Source organism: Rhodamnia argentea, chromosome 4 (assembly GCF_020921035.1).
Source record: "Rhodamnia argentea isolate NSW1041297 chromosome 4, ASM2092103v1, whole genome shotgun sequence".
Taxonomy (NCBI): Eukaryota; Viridiplantae; Streptophyta; class Magnoliopsida; order Myrtales; family Myrtaceae; genus Rhodamnia; species Rhodamnia argentea.
In genome coordinates, this window is record NC_063153.1 from 27,227,268 (window position 1) to 27,243,759 (window position 16,492).

The 16,492-nt window shown below is 44.7% G+C and overlaps 3 protein-coding genes and 1 pseudogene across 4 annotated transcripts; 1 reads left to right on the forward strand and 3 right to left on the reverse strand.

Annotated features, from left to right (window-relative positions):
* Positions 1-964: 964 nt before the first annotated feature.
* LOC115743554 (probable carboxylesterase 17) lies at positions 965-2,161 on the reverse strand. Its single transcript, XM_030678394.2, has one exon. It carries the CDS (start codon positions 2,050-2,052, stop codon positions 1,123-1,125), a length of 930 nt encoding a protein of 309 aa, XP_030534254.1. The 5' UTR covers positions 2,053-2,161; the 3' UTR covers positions 965-1,122.
* A 409-nt stretch (positions 2,162-2,570) lies between these two features.
* LOC125314715 lies at positions 2,571-6,092 on the reverse strand (annotated as a pseudogene).
* On the reverse strand, positions 2,571-8,798 carry LOC115743528 (SPX domain-containing protein 1-like). 2 transcript variants are annotated; one of them, XM_048277636.1, is made up of 4 exons: positions 8,494-8,798; positions 8,033-8,159; positions 7,583-7,946; positions 2,571-2,723 (listed from the first exon to the last, which is right to left on the reverse strand). In XM_048277636.1, exons 1-3 carry the CDS (start codon positions 8,794-8,796, stop codon positions 7,615-7,617), a joined length of 762 nt encoding a protein of 253 aa, XP_048133593.1. In that variant the 5' UTR covers positions 8,797-8,798; the 3' UTR covers positions 2,571-2,723; positions 7,583-7,614. The 2 variants fall into 2 exon arrangements, with proteins under 2 accessions (XP_048133593.1, XP_048133594.1); XM_048277637.1 differs by lacking the exon at positions 2,571-2,723 and adding an exon at positions 7,401-7,511.
* A 2,733-nt stretch (positions 8,799-11,531) lies between these two features.
* LOC115743543 (phospholipase D alpha 1-like) lies at positions 11,532-16,210 on the forward strand. Its single transcript, XM_030678373.2, has 6 exons — positions 11,532-11,567; positions 12,082-12,137; positions 12,238-12,335; positions 13,401-13,472; positions 13,569-15,438; positions 15,518-16,210. The coding sequence occupies exons 2-6, from the start codon at positions 12,125-12,127 to the stop codon at positions 15,949-15,951; spliced, it is 2,487 nt and encodes an 828-aa protein (XP_030534233.2). The 5' UTR covers positions 11,532-11,567; positions 12,082-12,124; the 3' UTR covers positions 15,952-16,210.
* Positions 16,211-16,492: the final 282 nt, after the last annotated feature.

Sequence of the window (16,492 nt, forward strand, 5' to 3'; positions counted from 1 at the left end):
GGGTTATCAAAGATAAAAGAACTACATGGGCTTTGATTCTTCTATCCCCAAGAAGATATGTAGGCGCTTAATGATAATTCATTAAGTTCAAGCTCATTCCTCCTCTCTTTTTTTTCCCCATATTTTATTACAATGTACAATTTTATTATATTTTATAATTTATAATTTATAATTTATATTTTATTATTTATTATTTTAAAAATTAAAATTAAAAAAACGGAACCAGAAGGAATCGGCCTGGGAATCGGCCTGGGAACCGGCCCGGAACCGAAACTAGGCCAGAACAATTATTTTCAAGGGCCGGTTCCATGGAACCGGCCACCCTAATCGGACCGTTGCCGTTGGTTCGATACGCCACCACTCCCCGCCCGCCTCTCGCTCTAATTCTAGATTATTAAAAAAAAATCCATATTTCACAATGGCGCTTCCTTGGATGAGAATACCGATGATGGGGATTATTGCATCAACAGTTTTGTTATGTTTTTTTTTTTTAATGGAAGTACCGATTTGAAAAAATAAATGTATAGTTTCAACCCAAAAAAACAAAAACTTGGAAAAAGTCCGAGGTCCCCTTGTGTCCTCAATTCCTCGTACCTAACATTATTTAGGCAACTGCTTTTGGTTTAAAAAACTATAAGCACTTTTCGGTTAGATATTTGTGAAAGCCCTTGACTTTACACCTTTCATACAAAGTAAATATCTCGAATCCTAGAACATCCTCAAACTTATTTTTCCTTCCTAAAGACATCGTGGCAACGTAATTCTCGACGGGATCAAACTAATCTCGACTTGAGAGACTCTCAAGCCTAATCCAAGTTACACGTCCATGTTTACAAGATAAAGTTCGAAAATTTTGAGTTCGAGCTCCATCTAATAGAGTCAAGGACGTTGATCTCAAGTTTGGGGACATGGAATGCTTCGCCGAGTCAGGCTAGAGAGCCGGAAAATATCAAGTCGGTTCGTCGAAAATTCACTAAAATAGATAATTCGTATTAATTTTTCTCTAGACAATTAATAAGAACTCGAGAGACTTTCGAGATTTAACTTGAAACTCCGATTTTCCTCAAATTGGGTCCACTTCCATAGACATGTAAATAGTTTAAATGACCGGTCTAAGATATGCTAAAATCTCTTCATGAAGTGGCTCATTTGCTTATGGAGCAAAGAAGTGGCCTCAGATTTAGGATGAAACACATGGTAGACATGTTGCTCCCCCTTGGCCTCCACCAGCTCCACCTCCTTCACTCGCCCCTTCAAGAACTCTGCATACATCATCCCCCTCTCCTTGAGGAAATCCAGCTCCGCCACGTGGACCACCACCGGCGGGAACCGCCGCCACTCGTCGGCCGACATTCTTGCCATCTCGAAGTTGCAACCTGGATAGTCGCGGTCCGAGCCTTCCGGTATGCTCAGTCTCCAGAACAAGTCGTTCGAACCGACGTTCTTGCCGCCTTCGTCTGCCAATTCCTTCTCGGTCCTTCTCTTGCTGCCGAAGTACGGATGTATCGACATCAACCCTGCGATGGACATGGGGCAGGTGGCGTCCTGCAGCGCCCTGATCACCACGTGGTGAGCTATGTTCGCCCCGGCGCTATCTCCAGACAAAAACAGGCGGGAGAGGTCGGAACGCTTGAGCCAAGGGTCGGTGCCATTAGAGCGGCTTAGCCACTCCAGGGAGGCGTAACAGTCTTCATAGGCAACGGGAAGGCGGTTCTCGGGTGCCAATCGATAGTCCACCGAGAAGACAATGCACTGGGCCACAAGACAGAGGTCCCCGAGAAAATGGTGGTAGCCCAGCCATGTTGTGGAGCCGATGCAGAAGCCGCCGCCGTGGAAATACGCCAGGACGGGGAGGCGGGCCGAGGAAGTAGCAGGAGCATTGGGGATGAAAATTCTTGCAGTTATCGGTTTGGACGTGTCGATCACCACATCCTTTGAGAAATACCCAGCGGAGGAATCATTCGAGGCGGGGGCGATTTCGGGCACGAAGCGCTTGATGGATCCATCGGACAAGACTCGAAGGAAAACGGGCATTTCTGCATCAATGGACATCTTGTTGGAAACGTTTGAGCTAGTCCACACGGCTTACTGAGCATTCAGAAGAAAAATCAGATTATAAAACTTGGAAGGAGGCTTAGGTTTATATATAGTGTCACTGGGGAAGAGGATGGGAATTTGCTCCTAGGATTTAGAATTGATGTTTGGTGAGTCTCATGTCAAGCGTGAGTTGCTCCAGTTTCATCATGCATGAAGAGTGTGAGCGATGAGATCATGCAAAGAGTCAAATGGCTATTACATTCAAGGTTCGATGAGAAGAGCGTGATGCGGCAAAAGCGGGGCGAATTGCAGCATTGCAGCAGAAGCTTCGTATGAGAACTCGATGCGGTCTCGGCAGCAGCTAAATCCCCATGAAAATCAAACTTTAGTTCGTACAAGGCGTGAAAATTGCGCAACAATTCGATCTTTCAGACACTTAGGGAGAAATCTGAAGCAAGGACTGGTAGATAGCAAGGTTTTGCTGCACAGAAGAGCAAGCAATCAAGAAAATGAAGCGGTGAGAGTTGCCAAAGATGAAACAAAAGATTTTGCTTAAATTCCACAATAGGAGCACAATGAGTTATTCCACTTGTACAAATACAATTTTAAAACAAGAAGCATCCACAGAGTTATCCGCCCCTAACTCTGGAAAAGAAGACGGATTATCAGTATCGATATCGGTAAACCTTTCGAGCAGGAATAGGAAAAGGACACATAATGAGAGTCCGAGGGGTCCTTCCGAATCACTAATTAGCGTGTCGGTGCCAAATTGGGTTGTTCTCCGTCTAATCTTCACCCTTTTGATTATTATGTAGAGGCGGTGGCGAGAACATGCTCACTGTCGAGCTTCCGCCCCTAATCTCCTCAGACACGCAAAGCCGATAAAGTGAGCTTCTTGTACATGCTCTCCATGATCTCAATCTCAACGAACTCGCTGGGAACTCTAAGCAGGCTATCTTTCGGATCAGCCACAGTAGTCTCATCATCCTTCGTCTCGAAGTCTACTGTTTGGTGGTCGTTCTCGAAGAGAAGCTGATCGAGCACGCTTTCACACTCCTTCACAAGCTTTTTGAGCACATCCCTCCTGAAAAACGGCTGCTGCAGAGCCTTCTCGATGAAAGCAAGCGGATCAGCGTGCCGCTTCGCTTGTCGTACTTCTTTATTATCTTCACTAGTCCCCTGCGATTTGAAGCTCGATGTTAAGCAAGAGAAACAAGGGAAGCACTGAAGCACTCATCTTGAACTAACTTCATCTGTATGACCAAGCTTTTATCCTACAAAAATCTAGTTCATCAATGAGATACCTATGCAGTTCAGAGCGCTGTAATTCTCCAGCAAAACCATTTCTCCATGGAAATCCACTATTTCGCTACGCACTTCCATCAACTCGCTGTCCGCGCCCTCGGCCTTTGCTACCCGATCTTGCAAATCCTACACTCCAGTGAGACCTGCGAGGAGTCGGACTCGAGTTTCAAGTTAAGAGTATCACAGCGGCAAAACCAAGCGATTGCTTTTAAATTAGAAGAAAAGTAGCAAAGACACTGAACAACGTTAACGAAGTTGCTGGCTTTCAGAATTCTGGTCCTGGCTAAGGCATTTTTATCAGTCCGAAGCTCCTTTTTCGGTATATCATCTACCGAACACAGGCAAAAAAACTCGGTTTTGAAATAGGTTCTGTCCTCATAAACAGAAAGCAATTACTAGTGATGTGCGCTCCTGGTTATAGAACTCCCGAAATGATGTCTACGGACGTTTCCACAATGCTGTTCCATTGAGAATTGAAACACGAATACTAATCAATTTGATCGCCCCACTCTGTTATTCTGAAATTTACTATCCAGCTCGGATCCTTTCGGTCTTTCTAGCTCGACCCCATGAGTAATTCGATCAAGCCCTCTGAATTGGTTAAGCTCTTGCATGCTACAACACCACTCTCTCGCAGAGAGATGCTATAAAACAGAACCATTTCATCCATTCATTGATTTCCAGACTAACACAGTAAGCATGAATCATAGACACTGCCATCCACAGAAAACAAGCTATCATAAATTATTAAGGGTCTGCATGGTAACCATTCTCATTCTATAATTCTGATTCTAAGAACAAAAAAGGATGAGAACCGCATTTGGTAACGCAAATAAATTTGATTCTGATTCTGTTCCCGGAATCAGTTTTAGAGCAAAATTCAGAACAAAAAAAAAGTTGGTTCTGAAAAAAAGAATCACTTTTGAGAATCACAAAATAGAATGAAGTCTATGATGAGAACCATTCGCATTCTATAATTCTGATTCTAAGAACAAAAAAGGATGAGAACCGCATTTGGTAACGCAAATAAATTTGAATATGATTCTGTTCCTGGAATCAGTTTTAGAGCAAAATTCGGAACAAAAAAAAAAGTTGGTTCTGAAAAAAAGAATCACTTTTGAGAATCACAAAATAGAATGAAGTTTCACATTTCTTACTTTTTCCTTTCAATTCTATTGTCACTTTTCCCTCAACCTAATAAAAATAAAATAAAATAATTGATTTTTTTTTAAATCACAAAAAATTTAGAAAATCCCTAAAAATAGAAGAAGCTTAGATTAGGCTAGTTTGACGTCATTTCACAAATTTGGGCCTAAATTTTCTAAATTTCATAGATTTCACTCTTCTACAAAAAAAAATGTCGCAGAAAATGAGGGCATCCAACATGCGAATGATAACATATACACTCGTAACCGCGCGTCACAAAATATGACCATCTCCACATGGAGCTAGAGCTAAACATCCACTTGAATTTAAGACAGAAGCTACAAAATGATAGTGAAGGACTTGCACTTCGTATCAAGGAGTATAATTTAATTTTTTTTTTGTCGGTTGATAATTTGGTTATTCAACCAATATGTTTGTATGTATTTTGGACAATACAATATTTAAAGAAAAAAAAAATGAGTTCTTAATATGGGAAATGTCCCCCGCTTTAATCAAACTTCAAACTTTATGTATTAAAATTTATGTTTCATTTATGACATGCTAAAAAAACAATGTATTTTGAAATATTTGAGTGTGCATTGGAAATTAGCCTTCAATTTAGGATTAAATTTTACAAAATAACTACATACTTATTTGACTTAAATGAAAAAAAATTAGGGAGAGAAACAGTTTTTCGAAACAGAAATTCTATATAATTATCAAAAGCGTTCTAATTCTCTAAACTTCATCTAGGAATAGAATCAGAAAAAGTTATTTTAATCAGAATCAGTTTTCCGGAATAGAATGGTTACCATGCACGACCTAAATCTCATTCCTGGTGCACTAAATTCAATTGCCTCAAAAAGGTTAGGGAGATGAAAACCAAGCGAAAAAGCGAGAAATAAGTTACTTTACCGCCCATCTAATGATATGCTCTTCCTCTCTGTCCATGAAGAACTCATTGATCTTGTTGATCTTGCCATCCAACAGCTCGAAATCGACCGCCTCCTCTGCCTCCGTGGTGCAGTCCCTTCCCCCCTCTGCGGAGTCCAGACGGAGGCAGTCGACTAGAGGGCAGAACGGCGTGCTGCCGTTTTTCGGGTAGATGAGCTCGAGCTGCTTCTTCAAGTCCTTGTAGGACAGGAACTTGTCACGCCAATCGGGGCTGTGCCTCGTCGACCAGCCTCTTCACGATCTTCCAGAACTTCATTGGTATCGCACGGGCCCTCTCGGTCCCTCTCTGGGTTTTGTAGAGAGAGGGTGAAAGGGACAGGGGAGAGAATACTCGGCTGGTCCGGGATCATGGGAATAAACTGGGACTGACAGACTGTTGCTTGGTTCTTCTTCTTGGTCTTCTTGAATCGGCATACGATGGGATTGGCTTCGTTTACTTCTTCCAATTCTTGGAGTTGGCGAAAACGTGGGGATTGAAGCTTCGTTTCCAGGAAAGCGACGAAACGTTGGTGCCTGTTATGCTTACGAGGAGGAAAACGAGACATTCTCGGGGATCTTCTCTTTCATTCGATCCTCTTCCTTTTGTTCTTTTCCTCCGCTGGGTTTCGTAACCTCCGACGGGGAGACAGAGTTGATACCAACTCTCGACACAATCGAAGCTTCAGCGTGTATGATGAATGTTAAACAAGTCGATACGGCGAAAAATGGGGCAGCTTCAGCTTGGCTTGATTGGATCCCGGGAAATACCGGTCTGTCTCTGTGAGTGAAAGAATTTTTTACGAATTGATTTTCTAGAATTTCACGTGTTTGAATTGCTAAAAATGATCTGTCGACGGAAAATCATTTGTGGTCAAAGTGTTGGAATTATACATCGAGAAATACAACTTACCTCTTCGATATTCAACTACGGAAGTAACCCGGAATGCACGTTGAATCGCCAATGCACCCTCCAAGTATTTTCAAGCCCATGATGGTCTGAATATAATCACAAAGGAAAATGTCCACGTTTCACAAAGATAGTGCGGATTTGATTCTCAAAATAGTGATGGATTGCCTGTCGTGTTTGTTTGTGTGTGAGAGAGAAAGGCGGGACAAAGAAACTCATGTTGCTCTTTTGTTTGTTATTTCGTCTCGCGTATCCCTTCGAACGTTATCTATGTCTTTTCATAAATAAGAATGCAGCCATTCAAAAGACACATCTTCGTGGGGTCCTCTCAATTGCAACCCATCATGGATGTAATCTTACACAAAGGAAATATAAAGTAGGTCTGTCAATAGAGGTTTTGAACAGATTTATTAATCCAAACTTATTGGAATGGGACATGTAAGGGTCACTATAAATTTGAAAAGCCTAGCCATAGCTGATTCTAAAAGCCTAAAATAAATGGGTTTAAATGGGTTCTAAACTAAACCCATTTTCAACTCAAAAGGGCATGGTGGGTTTGGTTCAACTTTGGAAATGGCCTTTGGGAAAATGCAAATACTTTTAGCCTAATGGGTTTTGGGAAAATGCAAATGGCGTTTGGTAAAAAACGCTTTGAAAAACAGCTTTGGGCTAACTAATATTTTGCAAAACAAATTTGCAAAGGGACTTTCTACCAGATTTATTTTTTAAATAAAAAATAATTAAAAAAGAAAAAGAAAATCCAAACCTAGGGTTACGGCCACCGGCGTGCCAGATTTGGCTATTACATTCAAGGTTCGATGCGATGCGGCAAAAGAGGGGCGAATTGCGGCATTGCAGCAGAAGCTTCGTATGAGAACTCGATGCGGTCTCGACAGCAGCTAAATCACTATGAAAAATCCAACTTTAGCTAGTACTAGGCGCGAAGTTGCACGGCAATTTGATCTTTCAGACACTTACGGAGAAATTTGAAGCAAGGATTGAAAAGTAGGAAGGTCTTGCTGCACAGAAGAGCAAGCAATCAAGGAAAATGAAGCAGTGAGAGTTGCCAAAGATGAGTTATTCCACTTGTACAAGTACAATTTGAGAACGAGAAGCATCCACAGAGTCATGCACCCTTAACTCTGGAAAAGAAGAAGGATTATCAGTATCGATATCAGTAAACCTCTCGAGCGGGAATAGGAAAGAGACGTATAATGCGAAGCCGAGGGGGCCTTCCGGATCGCTAATATTAGCGTGTGGGGGTACCAAAACGGGTTATTCTTCGTCTAATCTTCACCCTTTTGATTATTATGCAGAGGCGGTAGCGAGAACATGCTCACAGTCGAGCTTCCGCTCCGAATCTCCTCAAACACACGCAAAGCTGATAAAGTGAGCCTCTTGTACATGCTCTCCATGATCTCATTCTCAACGACAGTAGTCTCGTCTGTCTGGCGGTCGTTCTCGAAGAGAAGCTGATCGAGCACCCTCTCGCACTCCTTCGCAAACTTTTTGAGCACATCCGTCCTGCAAAACGGCTGCTGCAGAACCTTCCGGATGAAAGGCAAGCAGATCACCGCGCCGCTCCGCTTGTCGTACTTCTTTATTATCTTCACTAGCCCTGCGGTTTGCAGCGCGAGGTTAGGCCAAGAAAAACAAGGGAAGCACTCGTCTTGAACTTCCCGCATAGGTATTGCCTAGACGTACCTATGCAGTTCAGAGCGCTGTAATTCTCCAGCAAAACCATTTCTCCGTGGAAATCCACTATTTCTCTACGAACTTCCATCAACTCGCTGTCCACGCCCTCGGCCTTTGCTACCCGATCTTGCAGATCCTACATTCCAGTGCGACCCGTGAGGAATCAGACTCGAGTTTCAAGTTAGGGGAAATTATAACAAATTAGCAGCGCCGTGTTAATGAAGTTGCTGGTCCTAACTGTCATCACAAACTGTTAAATCTCATGCTATGAAACCATATTCACAGTGACATGCTAGAAAACAGAACCATTTTCATTCATTCATCGATTATCAGATTAATTCAATAAGCATGATTCAGACCCTCTTGCATCCACGGAAGACAAGCCATCACAAACTGTTAAATCTCGTTCCTGGTGCACTAAATTCAGTTGCCTCAAACCAAGCGAAAAAGCGAGAAAGAAATTACTTTACCGCCCATCTAATGATATGATCTTCCTCTCTGTCCATGAAGAACTCATTGATCTTGTTGATCTCACCATCCAACAGCTCCAGGAAATCGACCACCTCCTCCCCCACTGCCGCCACGGTGCAATCCCCGCCCCCCTCTGTGGAGTCCAGGTGGAGGCGTTTGACCAGAGGGCGGACCCGCGTGCTGCCGTCTCTCGGGTAGACGAGCTTGAGCTGCTTCTTCAAGTCCTTGTAGGACAGGAACTTGTCGCGCCAATCGGGCTGCACCTCATCGATCAGCCCCTTGAGGATCTTCCAGAACTTCATCAGGTATCCGCAATCCGCATGGGGACTCTCCGCCCCTCTCTGGGTTTTGTAGAGAGAGGGTGAAAGGGACACGGGTGAGAATATTCGGCGGGTCCGGGAATATGTGAATAAACCGTGACTGACAGACTGTTGCTTGGTTCTTCTTCTTGGTCTTCTTGAATCGGCATATGATTGGATTGACTTCGTTTACTTCTTCCAATTCTTGGAGTTGGCGAAAACGTGGGGATTGAAGCTTCGTTCCCAGGAAAGCGACGAAACGTTGGTGTCTGTCATGCTTACGACGAGGAAGACGAGACATTCTCGGGGATCTTCCCTTTCATTCGGTCCTCTTCCTTTTCTTCTTTTCCTCCGCTTGGTTTCGCAACCTCCGATGCAGAGACGGAGTCGATATCAACTCTCGACAGCTGGTTACGGATTGCGACTCGAACGCGACACAAAACATTGTGAAATTTGACGTGACATACAGCCGAGGGCGGTCAAATTCGAAAATGGCACGACTCGACATGTTTGGACCATCCGGCCTTGCACGTAGAGATGGTTTGGCTTGAGTGTGTACGATGAATGTCAAACAAAGTCGGTATGGCAAGAAATGGGGCAGCTTTAGTTTGGCTCGATTGGATCACGGGAAACATCGGTCTGTCTTGTGTGAGGAGTGAATGAATTTTTTGCGAATTGATTTTCTAGAATTTCACACAGCTTGATTTGCTCAAAATGACCGGTCAACGGAAAATCATTTGCGGTCGAAGAAACTATAATTACTTGAAAGTAGATCTGACAATATAGGTTTTCAACCCTTTATTAATCCAAACCTGGCAAAAAGACACTACAAGTATCAATATTTGTGTGTTGTGCTCATTTTGGTATCAATATATTTTTTGAGTCACTTAATTACCACATTGGAGAAAAAATATTTACTTTAGTGCCAACGGCGAGAAGTTTCGATGACCTAACCGAAGTTGGCATTTAGATAATTATTTTTTTAAAAAAAAATTAGCACTTAAGTGATCCAAAAAACTATCATTTTAGTGCTAAATTTTTAGTGCCAACAGTGAGAAATTCCAGCGACTTCACCGAAGTTGGTACTTAAATAATCATTTTAAAAAATATTGACACTTAAGTTATCTAAAAAAATATCGGCATCAAAGTGAGCGCCGCACGTAATATTGGCACTTAGAATGTCCTTCTGCCATCCAAACTTAATGGAATGAGACATAGATGGGACTCTTTAAATTTGAAAAGCCTACCCATGATGGATTCTAAAATTTAAAGCCTAAAATAAATGGGTTCTAAACTGAACCCATTTTCAATCCACCAGGGCTCAGACTCCCTTCTCTCTCCCTCTTCGCTCGTCGGCTTCTAGTTCTTGCTCGCATCCCTTAGCCTCTTGCTCAACATTCCGAGCTCTTCGATTCGCTTCGCTGACTCGGCAATCTCGGCTTTCTTGGAGCAGATCATGCCCTCGAGCACCGCGGCGAGAGGCATTGTCTCTTGTACGAGCTTGTACTCGAGGAGCGACTCGCGCTCACGGAGGTTCTCGATGAAGCGGAGGAGCCCGGACATGCCCGCAGGCAGGACTAGACATTGGTGGAGGAGCGCGGGAAGTAGGCGCCAAAGGAGCAGCCCGATGCTGCCTTCTGGGAGGACCACTTGGCCGAGCTTAGCAATGGCGACGACGGCTTCAACAGCGACCGGTCATGTTTAATGGTTTTTCTTTATTTTGGATGTATTTTAAATTTGCTAAATGATTTTGGATTGTGTACGTGTCATCTAAATTGTTCTTAAATAATTGCGTCAAAACGAGTTCAATACGTTAATTTAGATTGTACCCATTTAGGATCCACTCAAGTCCGACACCTTTGACCCAAAAAAAAAAAAAGTCCGACCCCTTAGACACAAAAAAAAAACAAAAAAAAAAGTCCGACCCACCTATTTATCACCTTTAGCTTAAACATTTTTCCTTTAAAATGATCTTTCGCAAGGAATTGAAATACCTTCGTTATTTTACGGCCCTATGACTGCGTGGGCCGCGTGTGTTTGTCCTTTGCGTTATGTTAATGATTGCGTTGGACGCCAACGACACTTCTAGGAAGAATAGCTCTAGTTTCCAAAGTATCCTTTGAAAATCATGGCATGCAAGGTCTGAAACGGAAATAACAGCCTACGGAAACTATAAAAATCGCTTAAATTTATTCTAATAGAACGACGAGGAAAAATTATCGAAAAAAATGTCTTAAATCTGTTGTAAGCATGCCAATTCAGTCTTAACCTTTTAATTTTACAAATTGAGCTTGAACCTTTTGACGATTTTGCCAATGTTATCCCTTCGCCAATTTGGCTGACAACCTCTAACGTGGATACTTGTCATCCTGCGTGCCACGGCAAGCGCGGACGTGTATAAATTCTACAATTTTCTTTTTCGAGATGCAAAGAATCGAGACTTTTTTCGGCTTGTTATATAACTTTTAGACGAAGGAAGGGACTAGTAGGGTTCGAGAGATTAGCAATGTAGTATAGCGAGATGAGGAAATGAAGACATGGAATTAGTGATTCTTAGAAGCAAAGGCGGGAACAGATTCTGGCTTCCATGGCGTATGAAAGACATGAATAATCTCTTTCTTCTCGTGTACAACCTTCTCTCTCTCTCTCTCTCTCTCTCTCTCCTTCTTCATCTTCTTCCTTTACGAACCCAAACTCTTCTGGCCTGCCATTGTACCACCACGTTCTCTCCCAAAAAGGTTGCATCTCCTTACAGAGACACCCAAAAGCCAAACGTATGTTCCTGTGCTATATTGACTTTTTTCTTATTTTGTCTCTCTCTTTTACTTTTTTTTTTTCATATATTTTTAGATTAATACCACGAAAAACTCCAAACTGATTCATCCATGGCAAAGTTATCCCGAACTAATTTTTTGATCAAAACCCCCAAAGAAGTATACCTGCGACGGATTTACCCTATGTTAATTTTCATTAAATTTTGCTATCAAATTGCCGACTTGGAAGACACGTGGCGGTTGACAAATGTATGAGGTTTGGATTTTTTACCTTCGTTTGCCACATGTGTACTAGTTTGGGGCTCTTTCGTGGCATTAACCCAACTTAACGGAAATTAACGGAGGTGTATCGGTTTGGGATTTTTGGTAGTTAAAAAATTAGTTTCGAGTAAATTTGTCACATATGTACCCACAAAAAAAAAACCCCCTATATTTTTCTTTGATTTCTCGAGCATCGTTGTACATGCTTGACTCAACATTTTTACTTCCAATCCTGACATCAATATCATTTCAGGTTTTCCTCCTCCTCCTTCTCTTCGCTCCCCCGCGGATCGAACATGTGGATCACGAGTACGTGAGTTCGGTCCTTGAAACACCTCCGCGAATCTCCGCGGAATTATTTTTCGAGTTCATCTAGGTTTTCTTTTGATGTCGCGTGTGTTTCTTGAAGGGGAAAGGACGCCGCGTCTGCTTCATGGAGTGCTCAGCGTGGACATACTTGAGATGGATAGGCTCCGACTGGGATGTGGATACAATCTTTGGGGGCAGGTAACACAATTTCCCAATACAGTTTTATCTTCTTCTCTTGCTAGAAATACTGCAATCTATAATGATACGAAGCGACAAGTAAGATTCCGTTTTGGGATTGTATGTGTCGCTCAGGACGGCGCATGGCAACACTTCTGCTCTAGAAATTTGCTTGCTAATGATTAATATCGATGTTGGAGCCAGTACCATCTCATTAATTTGATTTGTTTTGTTGGAATTGATGAAACGAGACGTTGCTTAGACCACAAAATTTTGGTGGGTACCAACTTTTCCCAATTAAGGATTGGACATCAGATTAGCCAAATAAGATATCATCGGAAGAGGTGTATCCTTGTTTGAAGTTTGCTTCATATTTCTAGCATTGAGATCGTATGCAATTGAGGATGTCGTGGTCATTTGAGCGGTCATATATAAGGTAGTTTTCTGTTTTTCGTATAATCGAACAAGTATTTTCACTAGCGAGACCTTATTTAGGGGTGACCAGTTTCAAAATGAGTAAGCTCCGGACTAACAACCTGGACCCTATCCTGTTTGAGCCGACTTCCGCCTTTTGAAACTGGAAGCCGAACCTGATTATTTTTATAGGAACCGGAAACACAAGCCGAGGTTGTATATTTATACAACTTCAGGTAGAATTTCGAGGTGAGCTATGAAATCAGATTGTCGCGTTGGACCTTTCTAGCATCATTCCTCTGTATTTGAATTCTGACATGAAAGTTAGGAGGCTTTTAAAGTTCAATTTTGAATCGGTTCGAAATTTGTTCTACCCAAGAACCGGCCTCAACCGACGGACCGGTTCAAGATGGGGAACCCAAGTCAGGGTTGGATCCCAAACTTTTTATTCGGAACCGGACTGGAAGCCTGGAACTGATTGGGTCAGCCGGTTCGGTTCGGTTCCCGGATTAAACAGGCTCCCTCGAACATCTTTAGTCTCACTGACAGAAAACAAAAGTCTGCAAAAGTATTCGCTAAGCCTTATAGTACTATCCTTTTAATTTTGACTCTTATGTTTGATTATGAACATGGATCTACTTTCCTTTCCCCTTCAAACTCCGAAATCTCAAGACCGTGATCGGCCAGAGTTTCACGAGAAGACTCCTATCCGAGGTCAAGAGGGTGATCTTGTGCCGTCCCGAGGTACTACCCGATCTTCGGCTGGCTCTTTTTGTTTCCTGATCCTTTCGCTCGGCCTCTAGGCAGGATAAAGACTGTTTTAACACCAATTGCGTGCAGACCGTGGGATCTTACCTCTATGCGTGTGTGGATTTGGACCGGGGGAGGGTCGCGCGGACGGGGACGATCGGGAACGAGGATTCGAACCCGTGCTGGGACGAGACCTTCCACATCTACTGTGCTCACTGGATCACCCACATCATATTCACCGTCAAAGATGACAATCCCGTTGGAGCAACCTTAATTGGGAGGGCCTATGTTCCGGCCGAGGATCTCATGAAGGGCTTTATAGTGGAAAGGTGGGTTCCGCTCGAGGATGAAGACCACAACCCGATCTACGGAGGGCCGCGGATTCATGTCAGGCTGCAATTCTCGAGGGCCGCCCAGGACAGTCACTGGTCACGTGGGATCGTTAGCCAGAACTTCGAAGGTGTTCCGCGCACCTTCTTCAACCAGAGGCGACATTGCAGGGTCACTCTATATCAAGATGCTCATGTTTCGGACCATTTCAGCCCTCGCATCCCGCTCTCTCACGGGCAGTATGAGCCCCGCCGGTGCTGGGAGGACATCTTTGACGCCATCAACAATGCGAAGCACTTGATTTATATAGCGGGATGGTCGGTCTACCCGAACATTGCCCTGATAAGGGACCCGCGCGGGCCCAGGGAAGGGACCGGTGTTTCGTTAGGTGAGCTGCTGAAGAACAAGGCCAACGAGGAGGGCATGACAGTCCTGATGCTTGTCTGGGACGATCGCACGTCGGTCCCAGATTTGAAACGGGACGGGCTGATGGCGACGCACGACCAGGACACGGAGCAGTACTTTCGGAACACGAGAGTGCATTGCGTCCTGTGCCCTCGGGATCCCGAAGAGGGCGGGACTAGCATAATTCAGGGCCTGGAGGTGTCGGCGCTGTTCACTCATCACCAGAAGACCGTGGTGGTCGATGCTGAGATTCCTGAGGGAGGATCGCAGAAGAGGAGGATCGTGAGCTTCATCGGAGGCATCGATCTGTGCGACGGCCGGTACGACACGCAGGACCACCCGCTGTTCAGGACTCTGAATTCCGACATCCACAGGAATGATTTCCATCAACCGAATTTCCAAGGCGCTTCGGTCAAGAAAGGCGGCCCGAGGGAGCCGTGGCACGACGTCCATTGCCGTCTCGAAGGCCCCGTCGCGTGGGACGTCCTCTATAACTTCGAGCAGAGGTGGAGGAAGCAAGTGGGGGAGAAACTCCTCATCCCGATAAGCAAAATGGACGAGATCGTGATCCACCCGTTGCAAGCCATGTTAAGTAATGACACGGACGCATGGAATGTCCAATTGTTCCGGTCCATTGACGCCAGTTCAGCAGCCAACTTCCCCGAAGATCCCAATGCTGCAGTCTCCGTTGGCCTCGTCCGCATGAGGGGCAACGTCATTGACCGGAGCATCCAGGATGCCTACATCAATGCGATCCGCCGGGCCAAGAACTTCATCTACATCGAGAACCAGTACTTCCTGGGCAGCTCCTTCGGGTGGAGGGCCGAGGGCATCGAAGTTGCGGCCATCCACGCGCAGCACCTGGTCCCGAAGGAGCTGTCGCTGAAGATCGTGAGCAAGATCGAGGCCGGGGAGAGGTTCGCCGTGTACATCGTGATCCCGATGTGGCCCGAGGGCAAACCGGAGAGCAACTCGGTGCAGGCGATCCTGGATTGGCAGAGGAGGACGATGGAGATGATGTACACAGACATTGCCAATGCCCTCCAGAAGAAGAGGGTTGATGCCGATCCTAGAGATTACTTGGCCTTCTTTTGCCTTGGAAACAGGGAAGCAAGGAGGAGTGATGAGCTAGTGCCTGAAGAGAAACCAGAGCCAGGTAGTGACTATCTCAGAGCCCAGGAAGCAAGAAGGTTCATGATTTATGTCCATGCGAAGATGATGATAGGTGAGTGAACGATGAACTTTGATCGGATTATGACGGATTTTCCGGCGAAGTGCTGATTCATGTCCCTGTCCCTTTTCAGTTGACGACGAGTACATAATCGTCGGATCAGCCAACATCAATCAGAGGTCCATGGACGGCGCCAGAGACACGGAGATCGCGATGGGCGCGTTCCAACCGAACCATCTTGCCACTACTGAGCCGCCTAGGGGCGACATCTACGGCTTCCGAATGTCGCTGTGGAATGAGCACCTCGGCCATATCGAGGAAACCTACAATCATCCGGAGACTCGGGAGTGCGTGCGGCGTGTGAACGTTCTCGCCCAGCGGAACTGGGACCTGTACGTGGACGACGCGTTCCACGAGGACTTGCCGGCTCACTTGCTTCGTTACCCCATCGAGGTTGCCAGAAATGGAGCCGTCACGCCCTTGCCCGGGTTTCAGCATTTTCCCGACACTAAGGCTCCAATCTTGGGCGCGAAATCTGATTATCTTCCTTCCTTTCTGACCGCTTGAAAAGATGATCAGATGCAAAATGGTTTGTTGCAGTGACAATGCTGTATTAAACACCAAGAAATTGACAATTAACTTATACTAGTTTGCAATATGAATCTATGGCTATCTGTACCATGTAAATCACAAAGGACTCAGTTTTATAATGTATAAAGAGTATGAATAAATACATGGCGATTCTCGATACAACAGGTCAAAACATGAGAACTCAATCTGATCCGACACGAAATTGGTGTCGCGGGATCTCTCACCTTGAACATGTTCATATAAGGAATATACATGTATGCTTTCTCATTGCCGTCGAAGTAAAGTCGGGGCCTCCGCAATGGCGACCATCCTTGCATGGCGCCCGACGAGGGTTGTGGCCCTAGCCTAGCATCCGTGACTCGCGAAACGATGCGGCGAGCAATGGAGAGAAGACAAGTACTTGAATCTCCTAATCTCTTTGAAGAGGGGAGTCAACAGAGAGAACCAATGGACAAGATCAGCTAGCCTCGCACGACCTCGAGCAGGTCTCTAGCTACATAGCTAAACCCTAGCCGGC